The sequence below is a fragment of the Peromyscus californicus genome, unplaced genomic scaffold (assembly GCF_007827085.1).
Source record: "Peromyscus californicus insignis strain IS unplaced genomic scaffold, ASM782708v3 Scaffold_7__1_contigs__length_154581171, whole genome shotgun sequence".
NCBI classification, from domain to species: Eukaryota; Metazoa; Chordata; class Mammalia; order Rodentia; family Cricetidae; genus Peromyscus; species Peromyscus californicus.
The window spans coordinates 135,566,216-135,584,697 of NW_026294595.1; the positions used below are offsets into that span (position 1 = coordinate 135,566,216).

The following is an 18,482-nucleotide window of genomic DNA, read 5'->3' on the forward strand; positions in this document are numbered from 1 at the left end:
TGTCACCAGTCTTTATGATAGGTTCTTGGATATGGTGCTCTAGCCTAGCTGGGAACAGAGGTCGGGATGAGAGATCAGTGAAGAATGAGAAAAAGAAAGGGTCTCTGCAGCCGTGCCAGACAGATTTCCAAATTTCATGACCTCAGAGGGAGTACAAAGAAGTAATTCAATTTGCTATCTTTTAATCTGCTGGGTGCTGCACCAGAAGAAAAACGATATAAAACTGAGAAATGCAGTTCTGCTGTGTTCATCCCTAGCCTGTACTGGCCTATGGCAGCCTTTTTAGCTTAATTCTCATGTGTCAAGTAACTCCAAGCAATAAACACTTTCTGGCTTTGTATTTTATATATATTTATTGATCTCACAATCTTGATAAAGGTAAGATTATAGGAAGACAGCTTCAACAAATCTTTTGTTGTTATGAAAATCAGGGAATTTAAAATGGTTTGACTATATCAGTATACTGTTTTAAAGCCATGTTCTCAAGAACTGGGGTCTGATTTCGGGAAGAATATCAAGTTAGAAAGTTTTATGATTAGGCATTGTGCACAGAGGGTCTTAGGTCCATTAGCCTCCCCACTCACCATTGGAGGTTGTGGTTAAGAAATTCTGAAGACAATCTGTCACATGGGAACTAACCCACGTACCTTCAGCTATTGGCCTTTCCCCTGTCACCAATCAGTTTAACATGCTTTCTTGCCTTGACTATTACCTTTTTTGGGCTTCCTTGTGGATGAGGTCCATTTCTGAAGTTCTCCTGAACACCTCCTCCTGAACCCAGTATCCTTGATGACCTGGGCCTAGGATTTCAGGTCGGCAGAGCTCCTTGCGATTGCAGCGCTGGTAGATAGTGACCAGACGCCGGAGTCGAGCAGTGAGAGCAGATGAAACTGGCCAGGGTGATTTGTCTGGGTTGGAGCCATCCTGGGCTTCAAACATCAGTGAGGATATTAGTATTTACAAATGCAAATACAACAAGAGGGACTGTGTTTGTTTAAATACAAAGACAACGGGCTTTAGTGACTTTAAAGCAGCTGCTTTAACATTAGCCAGGAGTGAGGCTTGTGGGAAACGCAGCAGTTTTGCTTTAGAGACAGCTTTACAGTGTGGTCAGTGCTGTTCTCGCTCAAATACATACCCCTTTCTGAATGGCAGAGTTGCTCTACAGAAAGGAAAGAGCAAAAAATTGTTGTCTTCTTCACAGAGTCATGGCTTCTATGTAGCTGACCCTTCCAACTACCAAAGCCCCATTCAAGGTGGAACTGAGATACGGAACACCCACATCAATGAAATTGTTCCTTCTTCACTATCCAGATTCCATCCTAAAAACATCACTTGTTTAACTTTTGCATTCTGATGTCAAGTAGAGGAAGTCACGAGACATGTGTCACTCTAGGGAAGCTTGATACAGGTCAACTTACTTGGAAGTCTCCTTAAAGATAACATTGACTTCATAGAAACTCACAGTAACTATAAACTGAGACCTTACTTTTCTTTGCCTGCAGGACACAGTCTCACCTGCCTGGCTGTCATCCTTCTTTTCACCAAAAATGCCATCACTTCCATCACTGGGGCTCGCCTAGGGATAAATGAAGCCATTGCATCAGCAAAACTGCAGCCCAGAAGAAACTACCTGAGAAAGGCTCTGCTGTGAGAACTATGCATGCACAGGGGAGCCTGCGGACATCGTAAGACCCAGACAGGGCCTCACAAACACAGCTTACTGTAGCAGTTTGTCTGAAGTGCCCTCCCCCAGTGCTTCTTCCCACAGAGAATCAGGTTAAGGGATAGCAAACTCAATTATGCTTTATAAGCATCATTTCTGTTTTAACTGTAAATATAAATATCAGCTTTACCACCATCACTCACAATTTAATGCTGCCATCTCACAAAGAACATGCCTGCATTTCTGTTTATCACTGTGAAAAAGTGTCAGGCTAACTAACATCCATTATGGAAATGGACACTATTTTTAGAAAACACGTTGCACTCCAGACATGGGCCCTGGCAGTGCAACAGCCCAGGAACTTAAGATGGAGTAAGAACAGAGGCACGGACGTGTCAGGTCGGTGTGTTCATGAAGCTGCACGGACAGACTGTTTCACTCGCTCTGTCCTGTCTCGGGGTGAAACGTCACAGAGCTTCTTCACAGATGGTGAGTTGGGACTGGGAAAGGAGACGCCACTTTGGAAAACGCAGAATCGATAACTCTCTAACCACCATCTTGTGACCCAAACAACGACGCAGAATGAGCTCAGGAGTCCAGGCTGTCAGTGACAACGGGGAGAAGAGACCGAGAGTCGGGAGAGCACAGCCGGCACTCATTTTTGTGCAGCCCAAGTGAAGAATGCTTTTAAAGAGGGCATGAACCAGGAAGAAGAGTGTGACAGTGAGGGAAGCGGCTTCTGGTCCGGGATGTTCACTATCCGGTGTTTATTGAAAGCACTTGCTGCCTCCTGGACAGGAGACAGGTGCTTTGACACAGTGACAGTGGATACACACACAGCTTCCAATAATTAAAACTCAAAACATTCTTTTAGGCCCCTGAAACCATGTATGGACCTGAAAGAGAAAACTCTTGAGAAAACAAAGAGGACTAAGTCCATTTCCTGAATACATATTTCTCCTGTATAGAATAGTGGTAACAAAACCCTTTCTATGGCTTGTCTGGTTATCCCAACTATCTTCAGAGATAAAACTATTACTATCTGTGGGAAACAGCCCCAGGAGGCTCAAGTGAGTCGCTCAGGGTCTCAGACTAACACACTGGTTTCAAACACAGGTAGCCTGATTTGAGGATCAAGCTATCTAAGAATGGGCACCAAAAGAGTTGCAGATAAAATCTGTTTTGGAGAGCGAAGACATTTAGAACTGGGGAGCACTAGCTAAGCACCCTTCTAGGGTCCAGAATTGTTTCCTGCCATTTAACATGGAGTAGAAACCTGAGGGTGATCTAAGGTGCCATTCTGAAATGGCATCTAACTGTGCCACCCCATATTACTCTTTAGGCAGGTGAGCAAAACAAAAACCTCCCTACCTCATCTTGTATATCTCCAGGCCAGAAAGAACCTTTCTAGATAATGCCCAGAAATTCTGTGAGGTACTTTGAATGCTGATATTTATAAGTACAGACACTGGCAGGAGAAAAATATTCTACAGCTTATAAAACGTGGGTGGTAGGCACCAGAGGGACAGAGTTCCTTAACAAGGTATCATGACAGCCAATGAGGGCATGTCCAACAGGATCCCAGTGTGTGTGAGGTAAGCACACAGCTTTCTCCTCCAGTCTGCCCAGCAGTTTTGGCTGGTAAAGTCAGTAAACACGAGTAATCCTCGAGCAAACGCTCAAGCAGTAAAGCTTTTGATATTAACAAGTGCCTTTTTCTGTAGCCTGTCTTCTCTTGTAAAGCATTTCTCCTTAACAGAATGACAGGACATGGCCAAGCAGCCACTGAATTCGAGTTTGATGCACAGGAAGCCAACAGGCCTCAGTACACAGAAGACATTACAGCTGAACTCACAGCCTAACACAGAACACCGGTTTCTGCTTACATGGGGAAAACATGTTCATCTTAGAAATATGAGTTGATTTCAGGTAAGGGGCCCCAGAGTGCTAACAACAGGGGACAGACAGAACACAATTTCTCCATCCTAAGAACAAAAGCCCTCTGTTCTTTGGCTTTGGGCAAGTTGCTTCCTTGTCTCCTTAGTGCTTTTCTTGTTTTGTATAATGGAGAAAGTAATGCTTAGCTTTTACAGGGTGGTAGGGTGTATAAGTGAGTACAAGGATGTGATGTGTTTAACTACCTGCTGGCATGAAGCCAATGCCTAGCAGTTGGTAGCTGGGAAAGAGAGTACTAACAAACCATCTGACCACCAGACCACCACTTAGCATTTCTATCTTTTACCTGAAGTACTCTTATGGAGACTCCAGAGTATAACCAACAGCAGTAACAGCACCACCGTTCTACTGAATCTAGGGAAACTACCCCAGACTGTAGTCAGCACTGTATAAGCATTTTCTTTACTGTGACAACTAATTTAAACAGGAGAGTGTATGGCGTGGGGGAGCTGTAAACATTATCCAATTGCAAATAGTCATCAATGGTGATCAGAGGTGACTACTGAGGAACTTTAATTGCTGTGCAGTCATGGTGTGGACGGATATACACTGTGATTCTCCAAAGCACTGCCAATAACACAACTACATACATGATACTTCCTCAGGAATTGGAGATGTTTCCTTACTCAAAACTAGAAGGCCTAGTCTCCTCTGCTTATGGCTGTCCCTCTAGGCCTGACTGCCTCCCAGATTTTGTCTTGGCAAGGCTGAGGTGACTGAAATGCAGACTTGGTGGGATCTGTAAACATAGGGGATTTCTTCTATTTCTTTCTTACCAAACCCCAGTATCAACAGAACAGTTAGCCAAACAACAAGTATCTTTTAACTGTCAGTAACTATGCTAGGCTCCAGGTAATAGTGAGAAAGAGAAACCGTATGCCCTGGAGCTCTGCCTGGTGGGTGTGAGGGACAAATTAAGCAGTGGTTATGCAGAACTATAGGCAATGCAGAACATTAACCAGGTGCTGCTGGTAGAGGTCCAAGAGGTGAGTCTTGAGCTAGACACTGAAGGGTATACAGGAGTCTGTAGAACACAAGGCTTCTCTATATACCGGCAATAAAAGGTCTGAAGACAGAGTCAGCAAGGCCCCACTGGGGTTTTCATTTTGCAAGAAAATCAAGCATCCTACTTTTGCATAAACTTGGTGCAAAAAGTAGATATTGAAATAAATGTCATAAAGTTTAAGTGTTTTGTTATGGAGACGGCAGGATTTAGAAAGAGGTGAGCAGGTGGGGACACTGCTCTTGTGTCCTTTGGTTGTGGACTTGTGCAGCTGACTGAGACTATGTGAGCTCTAACCCCCTACAATGGGGATAAGAATGATGCCTAACTGGAAGGGAAACATATTAGTAAGTATGAACAAAATTTATACACAAATAATACTGAGTTCAGAGTACCTTCAACTCCTTAACCACAAGAAATGGGTTCTTGTTTAGTTCCTAAAGTTTTCTCACAACAGGATTTGACCATTTAAGGCATAAAATTTTCTTACAAGTGTGTTTTTTTTTGGGGGGGGGGGGCTTCTCCCTGACCTCCCATTGGCTGCCCCTTCATCCTATTACAGACTTCCTACTGTGGAAAGTCTAGGAGACCCAAGCCCAGATACTTGCAGTTGGAACTGCAACACGGCACAAACACTGCAGACCTGTCACAAGGTACTGTGCTAACGAAAGCTGTGTAACAGAAATGTCACTTTACCAACACAGCATACAGGTTTGATAAAGGCTACTGAAAATTCTGGGCCTGAGACCATTCCAAACCCACATACACTTAAAACTGTGTGTGTAGGTTCATGGAACCTGGCTGCTGTAACCTTGCTGCTGGTTAAGTGTTTACTGATCACAAGTACCACAGACATTCAAACAGAGGACAGGAAAAGCACACCACATCACTCCCATAGTCCCTCCTACCCTTGCAAATCTCTGAATGGTACATTTTGAGAGAACAACTAGTGTGTGCTCTTGAGTTGTCACAGTAGCAAGGAGCCGGAGAAGATCTTTGATAAGAAATACAAAGGAACTAGGGTCTGGACATGACAGTTCTGCTGTGCGCATGAACTCAAAGCAGCTGTGGTTGCCTGAAAAGGATCAAGCCAAGCAGCGCTAACAGAGTGGGGAGGTGCTCATGCCCTACCCCTGAGGAGCAATGACAGATGATGGTTGGGAGGGGGCAGTTTCTTTTAAAGGTGTGGTCTCCGGAAGGTTGATCATGCTCTAATGAGTGGCCTCACCCAGGAATATATGCTCAGCACAGACTGGACTTGGGTTATTTTAAAAAAAAAAAGGACCTGAAGTTGGGAAAAGGTGGAAAGGTAGAAAGTAGATGTGTTAGGGGGGAAGAATGGGGAAGCCGAATATGATCAAAATACATTGTATATTCCCAAAGAGTTAAAAAATACTATATTAAAAATATTTCCCCTGAAAAGAGACTTAAGATTAACAGAGTAGCCAATGTCAAGAATTCAAAATCTCATCAGAGAGGAAACAAAGTTTTCTGGTCCGTATAGGACAGAAAGAAACTAAATGGAATCCACAGAATCAAGTGGGAAAGACACACTGGTTCAGTGTGAGGCACTATCATCCAACAAGGAAGTGGATTTCCTTCCACAGCAGGTGGCACAGGCAGCAATCTGGCTCACTGAAAGACTGCTCGGCTATGTACTAGGGCTCTCGTCAGTGTGGAGATTCTGTCATTCTTTCAGATGGCTCCCTTTATTCCCAGGTGTGCTAAAATGTCCTTGTCAACTGTCTTTTACATGACACCCCGGGCTTCTAAACTGCCAACCAGAAAGAAATGAATGCCCAGCCAGTATATTCAGGCAGAAGGTACAGGGTGAGAAGGAAGGAGGAGATGCTGGCCCTTCCCTTCTCTTCCCTGTGTAATGTCGGCATGTGCACCACAAGTAAAGTCACATCTGTTTAGAATCTGTCCACCTCACAATCTCTGAGAAGTCACTGCTGGTTCTACCTGCTTTTGATTATATTGTACTGCTAAGGTTCTGAGGATCTGAAAGATGAGGAAATAACATAACCACTAATTATGCAAATAAAGAGACAGGTAGTTTCAGGACGTAGCGGAACTGTAGTGGAAGGTAAGTTACTTCTCATGCCTGTGCCCCAATCTCTCCCTTCAGTGCCCTCCCTCTATCTGACAGCTATTCTGTGAACACAAGTGGACACTGTACAGAGCTAGGCCAGGCTGCAGTTGGTCAGTAGCTGTCTCCTATGAACTGCTGCTGAGAGGAAGGGCTCAATGTGCACATCTGCAATACTTTCCTTATTCCCAATTATGAAAATTCTCAACTACTAGCTATTACAATTTGGCAGCCATTAACTCAGAGGCCAGAATTTTTTCTCAGCTGTCAAATAAAAATATAAAATTCTCCTTTACACTGCTGAGGTAGGGAAAGAGTACTTCAGACTGAGGGAAGTTCTGTATTAGATATTACTTTCCTTTCTTTGGTACTCAAATGGTTTCTATGGGCTAACACATTCTAAATCTAAGACAAATAATTACTGGGAAAGTCAGGAACTGGAACACAGAGCTAGGTTTTTGACTGTCTAGAGCAGAGCCTCAGCTCCCTTTAGTTCAACAGTGAAAGGCACCATCCTGACTCACTTTAGTTCAGTGTCTCAAGCCTTGAAAAGTTTATTTTCCTGATAGAAGATGCGTGCAAATGATAAAGAATAGAACAGAAATAACTGTAACTGTGTATCAGGAGAGCGGTGACGCTGGCAGTGGAATCACCTGAAGACAGTGCCTTGAAAACTTCTGCTATCAGAGTCCACGGCATTCACTAGACCTATTTGCTCTACTGCTCAGAGAGTTTGCTCAAATGGTGCTGGGGCCCAGATGACGTCTCAGCCTGTTTATATGAAGTTCCAGAAACTCATTTAGAATGTAACAAAGCCTTCTGCTCCTGGGGCATGCACACTCCAACCACACTGAAACTCCTGAACACTCTGTAAAACAAACAGAAAACTGAACGGTGAAAAGAAGAAAGCAGAGTAAAATACGAACAACATGGTGCTCAGTTCCCTGGGTTTCCTTTATAAATCCAAGATCTGGTAAAGAAGGAAACTATCCAAAAGTGATGTAGAGTGTAGATAAAAAACAAAAAACCCAACAAAACTTGCTCTTTCTAGCAAAGGAACAAGAAAAAAGCAAGCTTGGAGCATAGAAATGTTAGGACAGTAACTGTTACGTCCATCCCAACAGAAAAAAACTGACTCACCTTATCTATGCCAGCAAAGGCTATGTAAAGGAAGAGCCTAGACATCTACCTTCTTCAGGTGCTAATTGGTCACTCCATTTGCTTGGTGGGATGGTGCCAGAAAAAGCTAAGATGCTAAGGTTTCATCCTTAATATGCAGCAATGAGGTCTCTCACCCTTATCCATGGTATTAACAAGGACCAATGGGAAAACCTCCACTTTTGTGCAGTGATACCAAGGACACTCTCTGCCTACAGTATCAATGGGGGCAGGCCCAGAATACGGAGGTCAGCTTCCATCTCAGAGAAACTAGGTGACCTTTAATTCCTACTTCTTTGCCAATGATGTGTCAGAGGAAGTCAGCTACAACAAAGTTTAAATAAGATCTACAGTCTCCTCATGTAATACCCTAAAATATTCAGAATTCTCTTAAAATATGTATACCAAACATCAGGAAGATCTCAAACTTAGAATAAAAGAAAATAAATGTCAGTATCAAGTTATCAGTGGTTTACATATCTGACATAAGAATTAAAAAAACATGAATAAACAATTTTAAACATATATATGAAGCCAAGTTTTATCAGAGAAACAAAGAAAAGAAGGACCAAAGGGCAATTTTAAATCTGAAAAGTACAACAAATGTGAGAAAAAAAAAATCACTCAGAAACAAACAAACAAACAAACAAAAAACCCTCAACAGCAGACTACAAGAAGAAAGAGACAATCAGTAAAACTAAAGATAGAATAAGAATAAGCTCATGTGAGCAAAGAAATAGATTACAATAATCAGGTCTCTGAGACTATAACCAATACTCATTTCACTTGTGTCTTGAAAAGGGAGAATTAGGGAAAGCAGAAATACACTTGAAGAAAAACACTCTCAACTTAGCAAAGGACTATCTTATAGATTCAAGAAAGCGAGTGAACTCTAAACATGATAAACTCAAAGAAACCCTGCCCAAACCCTGTAGTTAAATTTCTGAAAAACTAAAAAAATAAAGGGAGAAAAGGCGTGTTGTAGTAGGACAGGCCCATAGGGTTGAGGAAACTGGCTTAAACCAGTTGCCAAGGCGTGGACGTAACATACTTCCTAATGAGTCAACCTGGGGTCTGCTTGAGGGCCTAGTAACAGGCAATGTCAAGAGTTCCTGATTGTGCCTAGCCAATGAGGGATGACCACACAATGCCACCAGATCAGGACATAGCCTGGGTGCTAGGAAGAGGGTATATAAGGCCCTCCCCGGTACTGAATAAACGAGTCTGCTGTTTGCCTTCACCTGATTCCCAGTGTCTAGTGTCTGTGTCATTGACACTGTGCCTTCTCACCCCCTACCCCGAGGGAGCCCTTAGGACCAAGCAACAGTGTGTGAAACAAAAGATACTTTATCTAGAAGGAAAAAACAAGCAAGTTGCCCGATTTCTCATGAAAAGCATAACATTCATACAAAAGAGGTACTGCATTTTTAGAGCTGAAGGAAAAGAGCCAGTAATACAGAATCTTAGACAAAGAAAAAAGAGGACTAAAGTCTGACCCTAAAGAACAACTAGAGGGATTTCTCTAAACAGAAAACAGAAGAAACATTCTAAAGCCAGGTAGAAAGAATGCTGAAACACAGAATGGCAGTAACTCCTCTACTTCAGTGTTGGACGTGGCCTTAACAGTGCGCAGAAGAAATACATAAGACAATGTAAGTAGGAAAGGGTGGGCTCCATAGGTTGGAGAGAACTGACTCCTACAAGCTGTCCTCTGACCTTTATAAGCACCCTAACACAATTATAATAAATAAGAAAGGGTAAAGGGACAAAAAGAGATCTTTATACTTCATTTGAGTTGGGAAAACTTGATACTGCTGACTGTGATGCTATCTATCTATGTAACAAAATACCAATAAGGTGACAAAACCAACATGTAGTTTTAGGCTACATATGGATGTTTCAGTAAAAATGGCCTGTATCTTGGAAAGTGTGCCAATAAAATTGTATTACTTAGCAACAACTTTGTCATGTGTAATGCTTTGTGATATGTGTACTCACTCAATGACACATTTCTCACAACACATCCCTGTTATTAAATGATGCTTCTTTAAAGATAAGTAAAAAATGGGATAATTAAAAAATGTTCAAGCCGGGCAGTGGTGGCACATGCCTTTAATCCCAGCACTCGGGAGGCAGAGCCAGGTGGATCTCTGTGAGTTTGAGGCCAGCCTGGGATACAGAGTGAGTTCCAGGACAGGCAACAAAACTACACAGAGAAACCTTGTCTCGAAAAACAAAACAAACCAAACAAAAAGAGGCAAAAAAATGTTCAAGAAGAAGGCAACAACAACAACAAAAAAACAATAAAAAAAGACAAAACAAGTAATAATAGGCCCAAGATATATGTATAATCACACTATATAGAAACGGCACAAATACATCAACTAAAAGAGAAACACTGAGAAACAGTACATTAAAAACATTTAACATTAACAAAAGGTTATCCATAGGACACTCACTTCAAGTATAAGGGCAAGTTGAAAGTAAAATAATGGTAACTTTATATCAACTTTAATCAAACATTGGCCAAATTATTTATTTATGTTAATTGTGTATTTATTTATGTTAATTTATTTAGGTATTTATGTTATTATCAGATGATATACACCTAGGAACAAATAAAATTATGCAAGTCAAAGAGCAACATTACACAATAAACAAAGCCAAGTCACCAAGAACATATATTGCTAGGTATCCATGTACCAAACAACAGAACTGCAGTGTGCGGTCAGCAAAGTGGTAGGGAAACTGTGAAAGGCCATGGGTTTAATTCTAAGCACTACAGAAAACAAAACTAACAAAACCAAACCAAAAGAAACAAAAGAAGAGCAAAATGTGCAACAAAACTGACAAACCTGAAGGGAGAAATACATAAATCCACACTTTTTTTTTTTTTTTGGGTGGGGGTGTTTGAGGCAGGGTTTCTCTGTGTAACAGCCCTAGAAGACCTGATAAAATAACTAAACAGCAAATTAACAAATACATAGAAGACCTTTTGAACACTATTAATCTTCTTAATCAACATATATTTCACCAGAATAACATAGGTTCAAGTGCCCATGAAACACATACTAAGATAAATCCTACCTTTATAAATTTAAAATAATTAAAACAACACATTATTTCCTCTTGGATCAGAGTGGAATCAAATTAGAAACGAATTAGCAAAAAGGTAACGCTCTTCCAGAAGACTCAGGGTTCAGGTTCCAGCACCCACAGAGTGAGTGGCTCACAACTATCTGTAACTTTAGTTTCAAGGGATCTGATGCCCTCTTTTGGCCTCTGTGGGCTCCAGGCATGCATGTATTACACATAAATACATGGAGGCACTCATATATACACACAACATCAACATGAATAAGCAAATCTTAAAAAAATTAAAAAGAACTGGTAATGATTCAAGACAATTTCTATTGGAAAACAGAAGAAAGAAGGAAGGAAAACCCATTTCATAAAGCTTATGTGATCTGTTGGAAGACTAGACAAAGATCATCCATCAATGTTTCATGGGCGCCTGTGTGAAAAGTTCTTAATAAAACACTGTTAAGGGACTGGAGAGACGGGTCAATGGTTAAAGCATTTGCACAAGTGTGAAGAAACAGTGTGTATGTGGCTGCCTATAATTCCAGCCTCAAAAGAGGGGATCCCTAGAGCAAACTGGTTAGTGAGACTAGCCAGACTGGTGAGGTCTGACTTTGACTGAAGAGACCCTGAATACGGGAGAAGAGCAATTGAGAATAATTCTGGCTGGATGGTGGCAGCTCACACCTTTCATCCCAGCATTCAGGAGGTACAGGCAGGCGGATTGCTTGAGTTTGAGGCCAGCCTGGACTACCGAGTGAGTTCCAGGACAGCCAGGACTACACAGAGAAACCTTGTCTCAAAAAACCAAGAGAATGATTCTGGACATCAACCTCAGGCTCCACATACATACACACCCCTCCACACATGAAAAACATACACGCGTGCACACACACAATGTAAAAAAGAAAAAATATTATCAAATAGAATTCAGTAATACATAAAAGAATTATATACTGTGATTGGAGCTCATGCTAGTGCTGCAAGGTCGGTTTGGTATTTGTCAACTAATCATGATAATTCTCCTTATTGATAGGCCAAATAAGAAAAAACAACAACAAAAAACCCACCAAACATTTTTATCTATCAGTAAAAATAGCATATGACAAAATTAAACATCCATTTATGATAAAAACTCAGGAATCAGGATTATGGAAATGCCCTTCATTTTTGATAACGAGATCTATAAAATAATCTACAATCAGCGTAGTTATTTTTTTAAAATTAGAATTAAAAATATTTACTTATGCCAGATGGTGGTGGTACACGCCTTTAATCCCAGTACTTGGGAGCAGAGGCAGGAGGATCTCTGAGTTTGAGACCAGTCGGGCCTACAAAGAGACTTTTGGGACAGCCAAGGCTACACAGTGAAACCCTGTTTCAACACACACACACACACACACACACACACACACACACACACACACACACACACACACACACACACCACACACGCACACACACAAAAGTAATTTGATAGAAGGAAAGAGTATTTCAAACACTTCTGGAACAATGGGATGTGAACAGGTTAAAGAAGAATCTTGACCTAATTCTCATTATTGAAATTAGAATTAACTGAAAATGGATCACAGACTTTTATGTAAAACTATAAAATGTGGGGGAGGGAAGAGGAAAAAGACTTTCTATGCTGTCCGGTAGCAAGAGCTCTTAGACCTGGTACCATAAACACAACTCACAAAAACAAAAGTGAGAAACTCATTTCCTCAAATTAAAATTTCTTGCCATGTTAAAAATAACATAGAAAAAATAAAATGACAAAACTACCAGATGAGAGAAAATATCTGCAAACCACCTATCTGATAAAAGACTAGTATCTGGAATTTATCACCAACTCTAAAACAGAGCAATGAAAGTGGAACACAAGCAAAGGACATGAAAGAACATTTTACTGAACAAAGCACAAAGATGTAGTTAGCATCACTAGCCATTAGGTGTGGTGGTACTGTGTTCCCCAAAATATTGTGCACCCTAATAAACTTATCTGGGGTCAGAGACAGAACAGCCACTAGATACAAAGGCTAGAAAATGGTGGCACTCACACCTTTAATCCTAGCACTCCAGAGGTAGAAATCTCTCTGGATCTCTGTGAGTTCAAGGCCACATTGGACACGGCCAGGCATGGTGACACAGGCCTTTAATCCCAGAAAGCGAGCCTTTAAACCCAGGGAGTGGTGGTAGAAAGCAGAAAGGTATATAAGACGTGAGGACCAGAAACTAGAAGCTTTTAGCTGGTTAAGCATTCAGGTTTATGAGCAGCAGTTCAGCTGAGACCCATTCTGGATGAGGACTCAGAGGCCTCCAGTCTGAGGAAACAAGACCAGCTGAGGATCCAGCGAGGTCAGGCAGTTGTGGCTTGTTCTGGTTCTCTGATCTTCCAGTTCACCCCAATACCTGGCTCCAGGTTTGATTTTATTAATAAGACTCTTTAAGATTCCTGCTACAATTAGGGAAATGCACAAGGGCATTATTACTACACAAGCATCAGAATGGATCCATAAAAAAAAACAACAAAAAACAAAAAAACCCGACAACATCAGATGCAGGATGTAAAAAGCAGATCACTTATTTACTGCCAGTAGGGGCAAAAAAATGGTACAGCTACTCTGAAAAAAAAAAAAAAAAAAAAAGGGGCAGCTTCTTAAACAAACAAATGTGCATTCTATAAACAAAGCCATATCCATGTTATAGAATAACATTCAGCAACCACCCCTGCCCCCAACCAAAAACAAAAACAAAAAAAGACTTAACTATGGTTGGAACAGACAATAAACTAGGTAAGTTTTCAGATTATAACAAATGATAAGAGCTAACTGTCAAAGGTTCATATTGCATGATTCCATTTATAGACCCTCCTTAAAATGATCAAGTGATGAAAATGATCAATAATGGTTGCCAGGGACTGAAATGTGGTGGAACGGGAAGACAAATAATTATGAGATGGTGACAAGACTTCTGAAGTGACAGAAATGCCGTGTACCCTGGATCTATCAATGTCACCATCCTGAATATTACAATAAACATGATCTTACAAGATATTACTATGGGGATACTGGATACAGGGCACACAGGGTTTCTCTGTACTGTATTTTACAACTATATCTTAAATTTGCAGCTATCTGAAAAACATTTTAGAATACAATACAAATGCAGTCATGTCTGTGTGGCTAGGATTTCTGTAATCAAGCCCTGGGGTGATACAAGGCAAGTGCAGCAGTGCAATCCAACTCCCCAAACCATGAGGTACTCTCTCTCAGCATGAAAGAGCATGCAGTAACAGTACAGCAAATCTGACTCACCGTTTGCTTCTGGAGACCATCTAACTTGTCCTCAGCACTGTCTTCTTTATCTATGTTGCCTCTAAATAAAAGTAATTATATACCATTTAGGAGTTACGTTACTATCAGGATGCTTGTAAGAAAGCCCTCCAAATCACTGCTAAAGGGAAGGTTTGTAGATATCGTTCTCATAGGCACTCAAAATCTAAGATTTTCCCCTTTCTTTTCAGAGAACCTTAGAGACACTAAGAACAAGTAAGAAACAACTACCACCAAAGAATGTTATCATGTAGGTGAGCAAGGACTTCCATTCAAATGAGGGTGAAGCCTTGTGACCTACCATGCACACTCTGAGGCTGTCTGTTCAACAATGATACTATCACTGAAAAAGTAATTACAGCCCATCAAGAACTGTCTGCACATACATCTCTGAGAAAGGGAAGACTCTAGTCCAGCCTGACAGTTATGCCAAATGAGTGCCGACCCCTAAGCACAGTGGAGTGACCACTCCCACACGGCACTTTCTGGGAAGACAACTCTCTGTACTGCTGAGAGGGAAGGGCAGTTGGTCTTCTCTGATGTCACACTTGTGACTCGGTCAGTGGCTTCATGTCTCCTGTGAGCCTCACTACTGCTGACGTCTGTTTTCATGATCAAGGCTTGAACTGGAGAGCAGTCAGCTGCTCTGCTCCTCCTTAGGTGCTTCCCTAGGGTCACCAAATAGAACAGCTCTGAGCTACACACAGGTACCTCACCCACGGCATGCTTTTCTGGAACCAGTTATTGAACTAACACCAGGACCAATTACACTAGGTCTTTGTCAACACCTCCCAAAATATGCTTTTATTATCCTGTCCACAGAAAATGCGTTTGGGGCAGAGAACCTCAGACAGCTAAAGTGTTCACCGGCGCTCCTGGCAGTGCTATACTCTCATGGCTAGGTCTAACCACAACTCTGGGTGATTCAAAGTATCTACACCTCATCCTTAGCAGAGGAGAGATCTGGCCAAAGCTGACAGCACACATCTAAGAGAGAAATGCTGCTTTCTAAAACTTTGTGTATCTATAAGTTTAAGCTGTTACTTTCATTTTCCTGAGAACTTACACATTTGGAGATTATGCCAACAATAAATAAGTTAGCCAAAGAGAATGCTTCTATATTTTGTATACAACCCTTCACTATGTTGAATGGCCACAACCTCAAACAGTGGCTTCTGAGTCTGCCTAACCAGGGGTTATATGATCCTTGAATAGTACCAGCAGTCAGCTGAGGAACTTCACAATCAGGAAGTGTGCACTTGCTGTGCCTGCATAGTTTTTGCCAGCTAGAAAAAAATATGAATTCTTCTCTGGAAGTCCTCTGGCCAGACAGGAGAATACTGGTTAACAAGCCAGGCAGGATAATCAGCCTGGGGAAGCCATGAAGGACGGGAATTGGAATTTGGTTCAAAGAACAAGCATAAGGCATAGTAGGATGAACCAAAAGAAGCAATTTGAAGGACATGGTCACAGTACAACAAGGCTTAAGAGAGATGTCAGACAGGGAGGGAAACTTGTGGAGGTTTGAATGAGAAATGTGCCGTACAAGCTCATGTCTCTGGACACTCGCTCCCCACTTTGGGAAGCTTAGGAAACTTAAGAGGTAGAGCCCTGCTGCGGAGGAAGTACATAACTGGGGATAAGCTCCATTTCCTGTACCCATGAAATGGGATCAACCACCTTCCTGCTCCTGCTGCCATGTCTTCCCCCTCATTACGGACTCTCTCTCTCTGGAACATTCAGATAAAATAAACTATTCTGTAAAGCTCTTGGTCATGTATCTCATCACAGCAACAGAAAAGTAATGAATACATAAAGATACAGAGTCCTGGATATATGTGGAATAGGACACAAGCTGGTGACCGGGCATGTGACAATGGAGTAGTCTATGTGGCGTCTCACCTTTCAGGAATGTCTGAGGTTCCATCTGTAACACCCTGCTCTGCAGACAGGGACTTCTCATCAGGCATCCCAACTTTCTCTAGGAAGCAGAGTGCTGGATCAGCCCGCATGGCATTGTACCTCTCATAACCTGAGCAGGCAATGAGAAGTGTGAGCAGTTAAGTCAGAACCTACCAGCTCTGCCCCAGCCTAAGACATTCATTTTTGTCTCCTTTATTCAGTAAAAACCAAGACAAAACAAACTTAACAATGTTTATTTAGGATTAATGCTAGTTTATGAGACCTCCTAACTGGGAAAGATTCTGGAGCTACTGCAGACTTCTGAGCAGTTTCTTACTACAGCTGAAGCTTGTGTAAACATTGTGTCTGTACACAGATGTAGGGCAGGACTGTTCTCACTGGTTTGCTGCTCTGTACAGCAAAGGGAAGCAGTTGAGTTACTTTACAACCTCTTCCTCCTATTCCTCAACCCTGCCACCCTGTTATGTTCTACATGGTCTTATTTTCACATAGTCCAACTCTATCCCACAAGTTAGAAAAGGAAGCTGAACAAAATGATGGACGTAAGTGCTGAATATATGAACTGGACCATGATGACTGTTTAACTGGGTTAACAGACCTGGTCCAGTGTTACAAACCGAATACAACAAAATCCAACACACTTGCCAGGGCTTTGAAATTGCTCCTCATCACATACTTAAAGTAAACAAAAGGAGTATTTTAACCCAGAAGATGGACTTTAATGGCAAAACAATGAAAGAAAATGCTTTATGTGTTTACATGTGGAGGCTAGAAGTTGATGTCCAGTGTCTTTCTCTATTCTCACTGTCGTTAGAGACAGGGTCTCACTGAACCCGGAGCTCACCGACTAGCTACGGTGACCAGAGAGCTCAGGTCACTTTCCTCAACCCCCAGTGCCAAGGCTTCAGGTGCGTGCCACCATGCTGAGCTTTTTTGTGGGTGCTGGGGATCCAAATTTATGTCCCTGTGCTTGCATGCCAGGCACTTTATCCAATAAGCCACCTCTTCAGTCCCCCCAAATTGTACTTTTTGAGAAAACCCAAGAAGGAGGATGTGTGGTATTTTATTGAATCTAACAATCTTTTTTGGGGGGCAAGGGAGAGGGTTGTGGGGTTCTTCTGAAGGTGGTATATAATAAAATGTAATCTTCATAATAAGACAAGGCTTGTCCAAGTAAAAGACCTAAATCTATTGTCATATCAAACTGTTTTGGGAGATACTCTTTCAGGAAAGAGAAAACTTACTGTTTCTCCTCACAGACAACGTCAGTCACTGGTTCTGCAGCATGTACTGAAACCCTGTGGTAGGTACTGGAAATGCTAATGAGAACCAGCTTAGTTGTTAAGAAGAGACTCAGCTTTGTCAGATGGGGCACTTTGCCCTGGTTTTGTGATGCACTGTATCCTTCACTAGCGTGCAACACCTAGTACTTCCTTATAAGGAACTATAGGAATTTGATCTTTTCTTCCTTTTGTAAAAAATTATCTTTTTACTTTTAATTTTGTGTCTATATATCTGGAGCTGGAGTCACAGGCAATTGTGAGGTGTCCATACAATGTGGGTGCTAGGAGCTGAACTTAGGTCTTCTGGAAGGGCAGCCTACATTTTAACTGCTGAGCCACCTCTCCAGCCCCAAAGCACTTGATTGTATGACATCTCGGACAGGAGCTGCTCTCATATTGTCACTGAAGCACACACCGGAAGAAACTGCACTGCTTTTGGTTGTTTGTTTATTTTATCATTTATTCTTTACAATGGTGATCTGACCACTGCAAGTATCTCTGAGGAGTCTTAGGGTTCTCTAGAAATAGAATCTTGGTCTTCCTCATCATTCTGAGTTTTGTATCTAGTACAGGGCCTGACACTATACTCACTCAATAAGCAACAAGACTAGATAAACTGTTTTGAGATCCTTTTTCTTCCAATTACTGGTGAAGGAAGAATAATTATTTTGCTCTATCTCTGTTGAAGCTTACATCAAAACTAAACTTTCCCCAATATGCCTGTCTTAAAGAGATTCCTGCCATGGTCTGATCCCATGAAGAGGTGATTTATCACACAGTGATATGGTGAGAACCTTCCTTTATTGTCGCATTACCATTGAGGGAGGTTAACTGTCCACAAGCATTCTGCCTCCCTGATCTCTGCATAACATGATGGCAATGAGACAGGCTAGGGTCTTCTGTGTGCCCACCTGGGTAAGTTTCTACACTGTGTATCTGGTCTTGTCATGTGTGAGTCTGACACCTAGAGCTGGGCTCTGTATTT

The 18,482-nt window shown here is 41.7% G+C and overlaps 1 protein-coding gene across 4 annotated transcripts in view; it reads right to left on the reverse strand.

Moving 5' to 3' along the window:
- Chd6 (chromodomain helicase DNA binding protein 6) overlaps positions 1-18,482 on the reverse strand; it is a 194,458-nt gene that overhangs the window by 22,727 nt on the left and 153,249 nt on the right. For 3 of the 4 annotated variants that reach the window (XM_052725060.1, XM_052725062.1, XM_052725061.1), the window contains exons 26-29: positions 16,194-16,323; positions 14,274-14,334; positions 1,519-1,579; positions 713-929 (exon numbers count right to left, since the gene is read on the reverse strand). In XM_052725060.1, coding sequence (XP_052581020.1) covers positions 713-929; positions 1,519-1,579; positions 14,274-14,334; positions 16,194-16,323 — 469 coding nt within the window. The remainder of the gene's footprint in view (positions 1-712; positions 930-1,518; positions 1,580-14,273; positions 14,335-16,193; positions 16,324-18,482) is intronic. The other variant, XM_052725063.1, reaches the window with a different exon arrangement.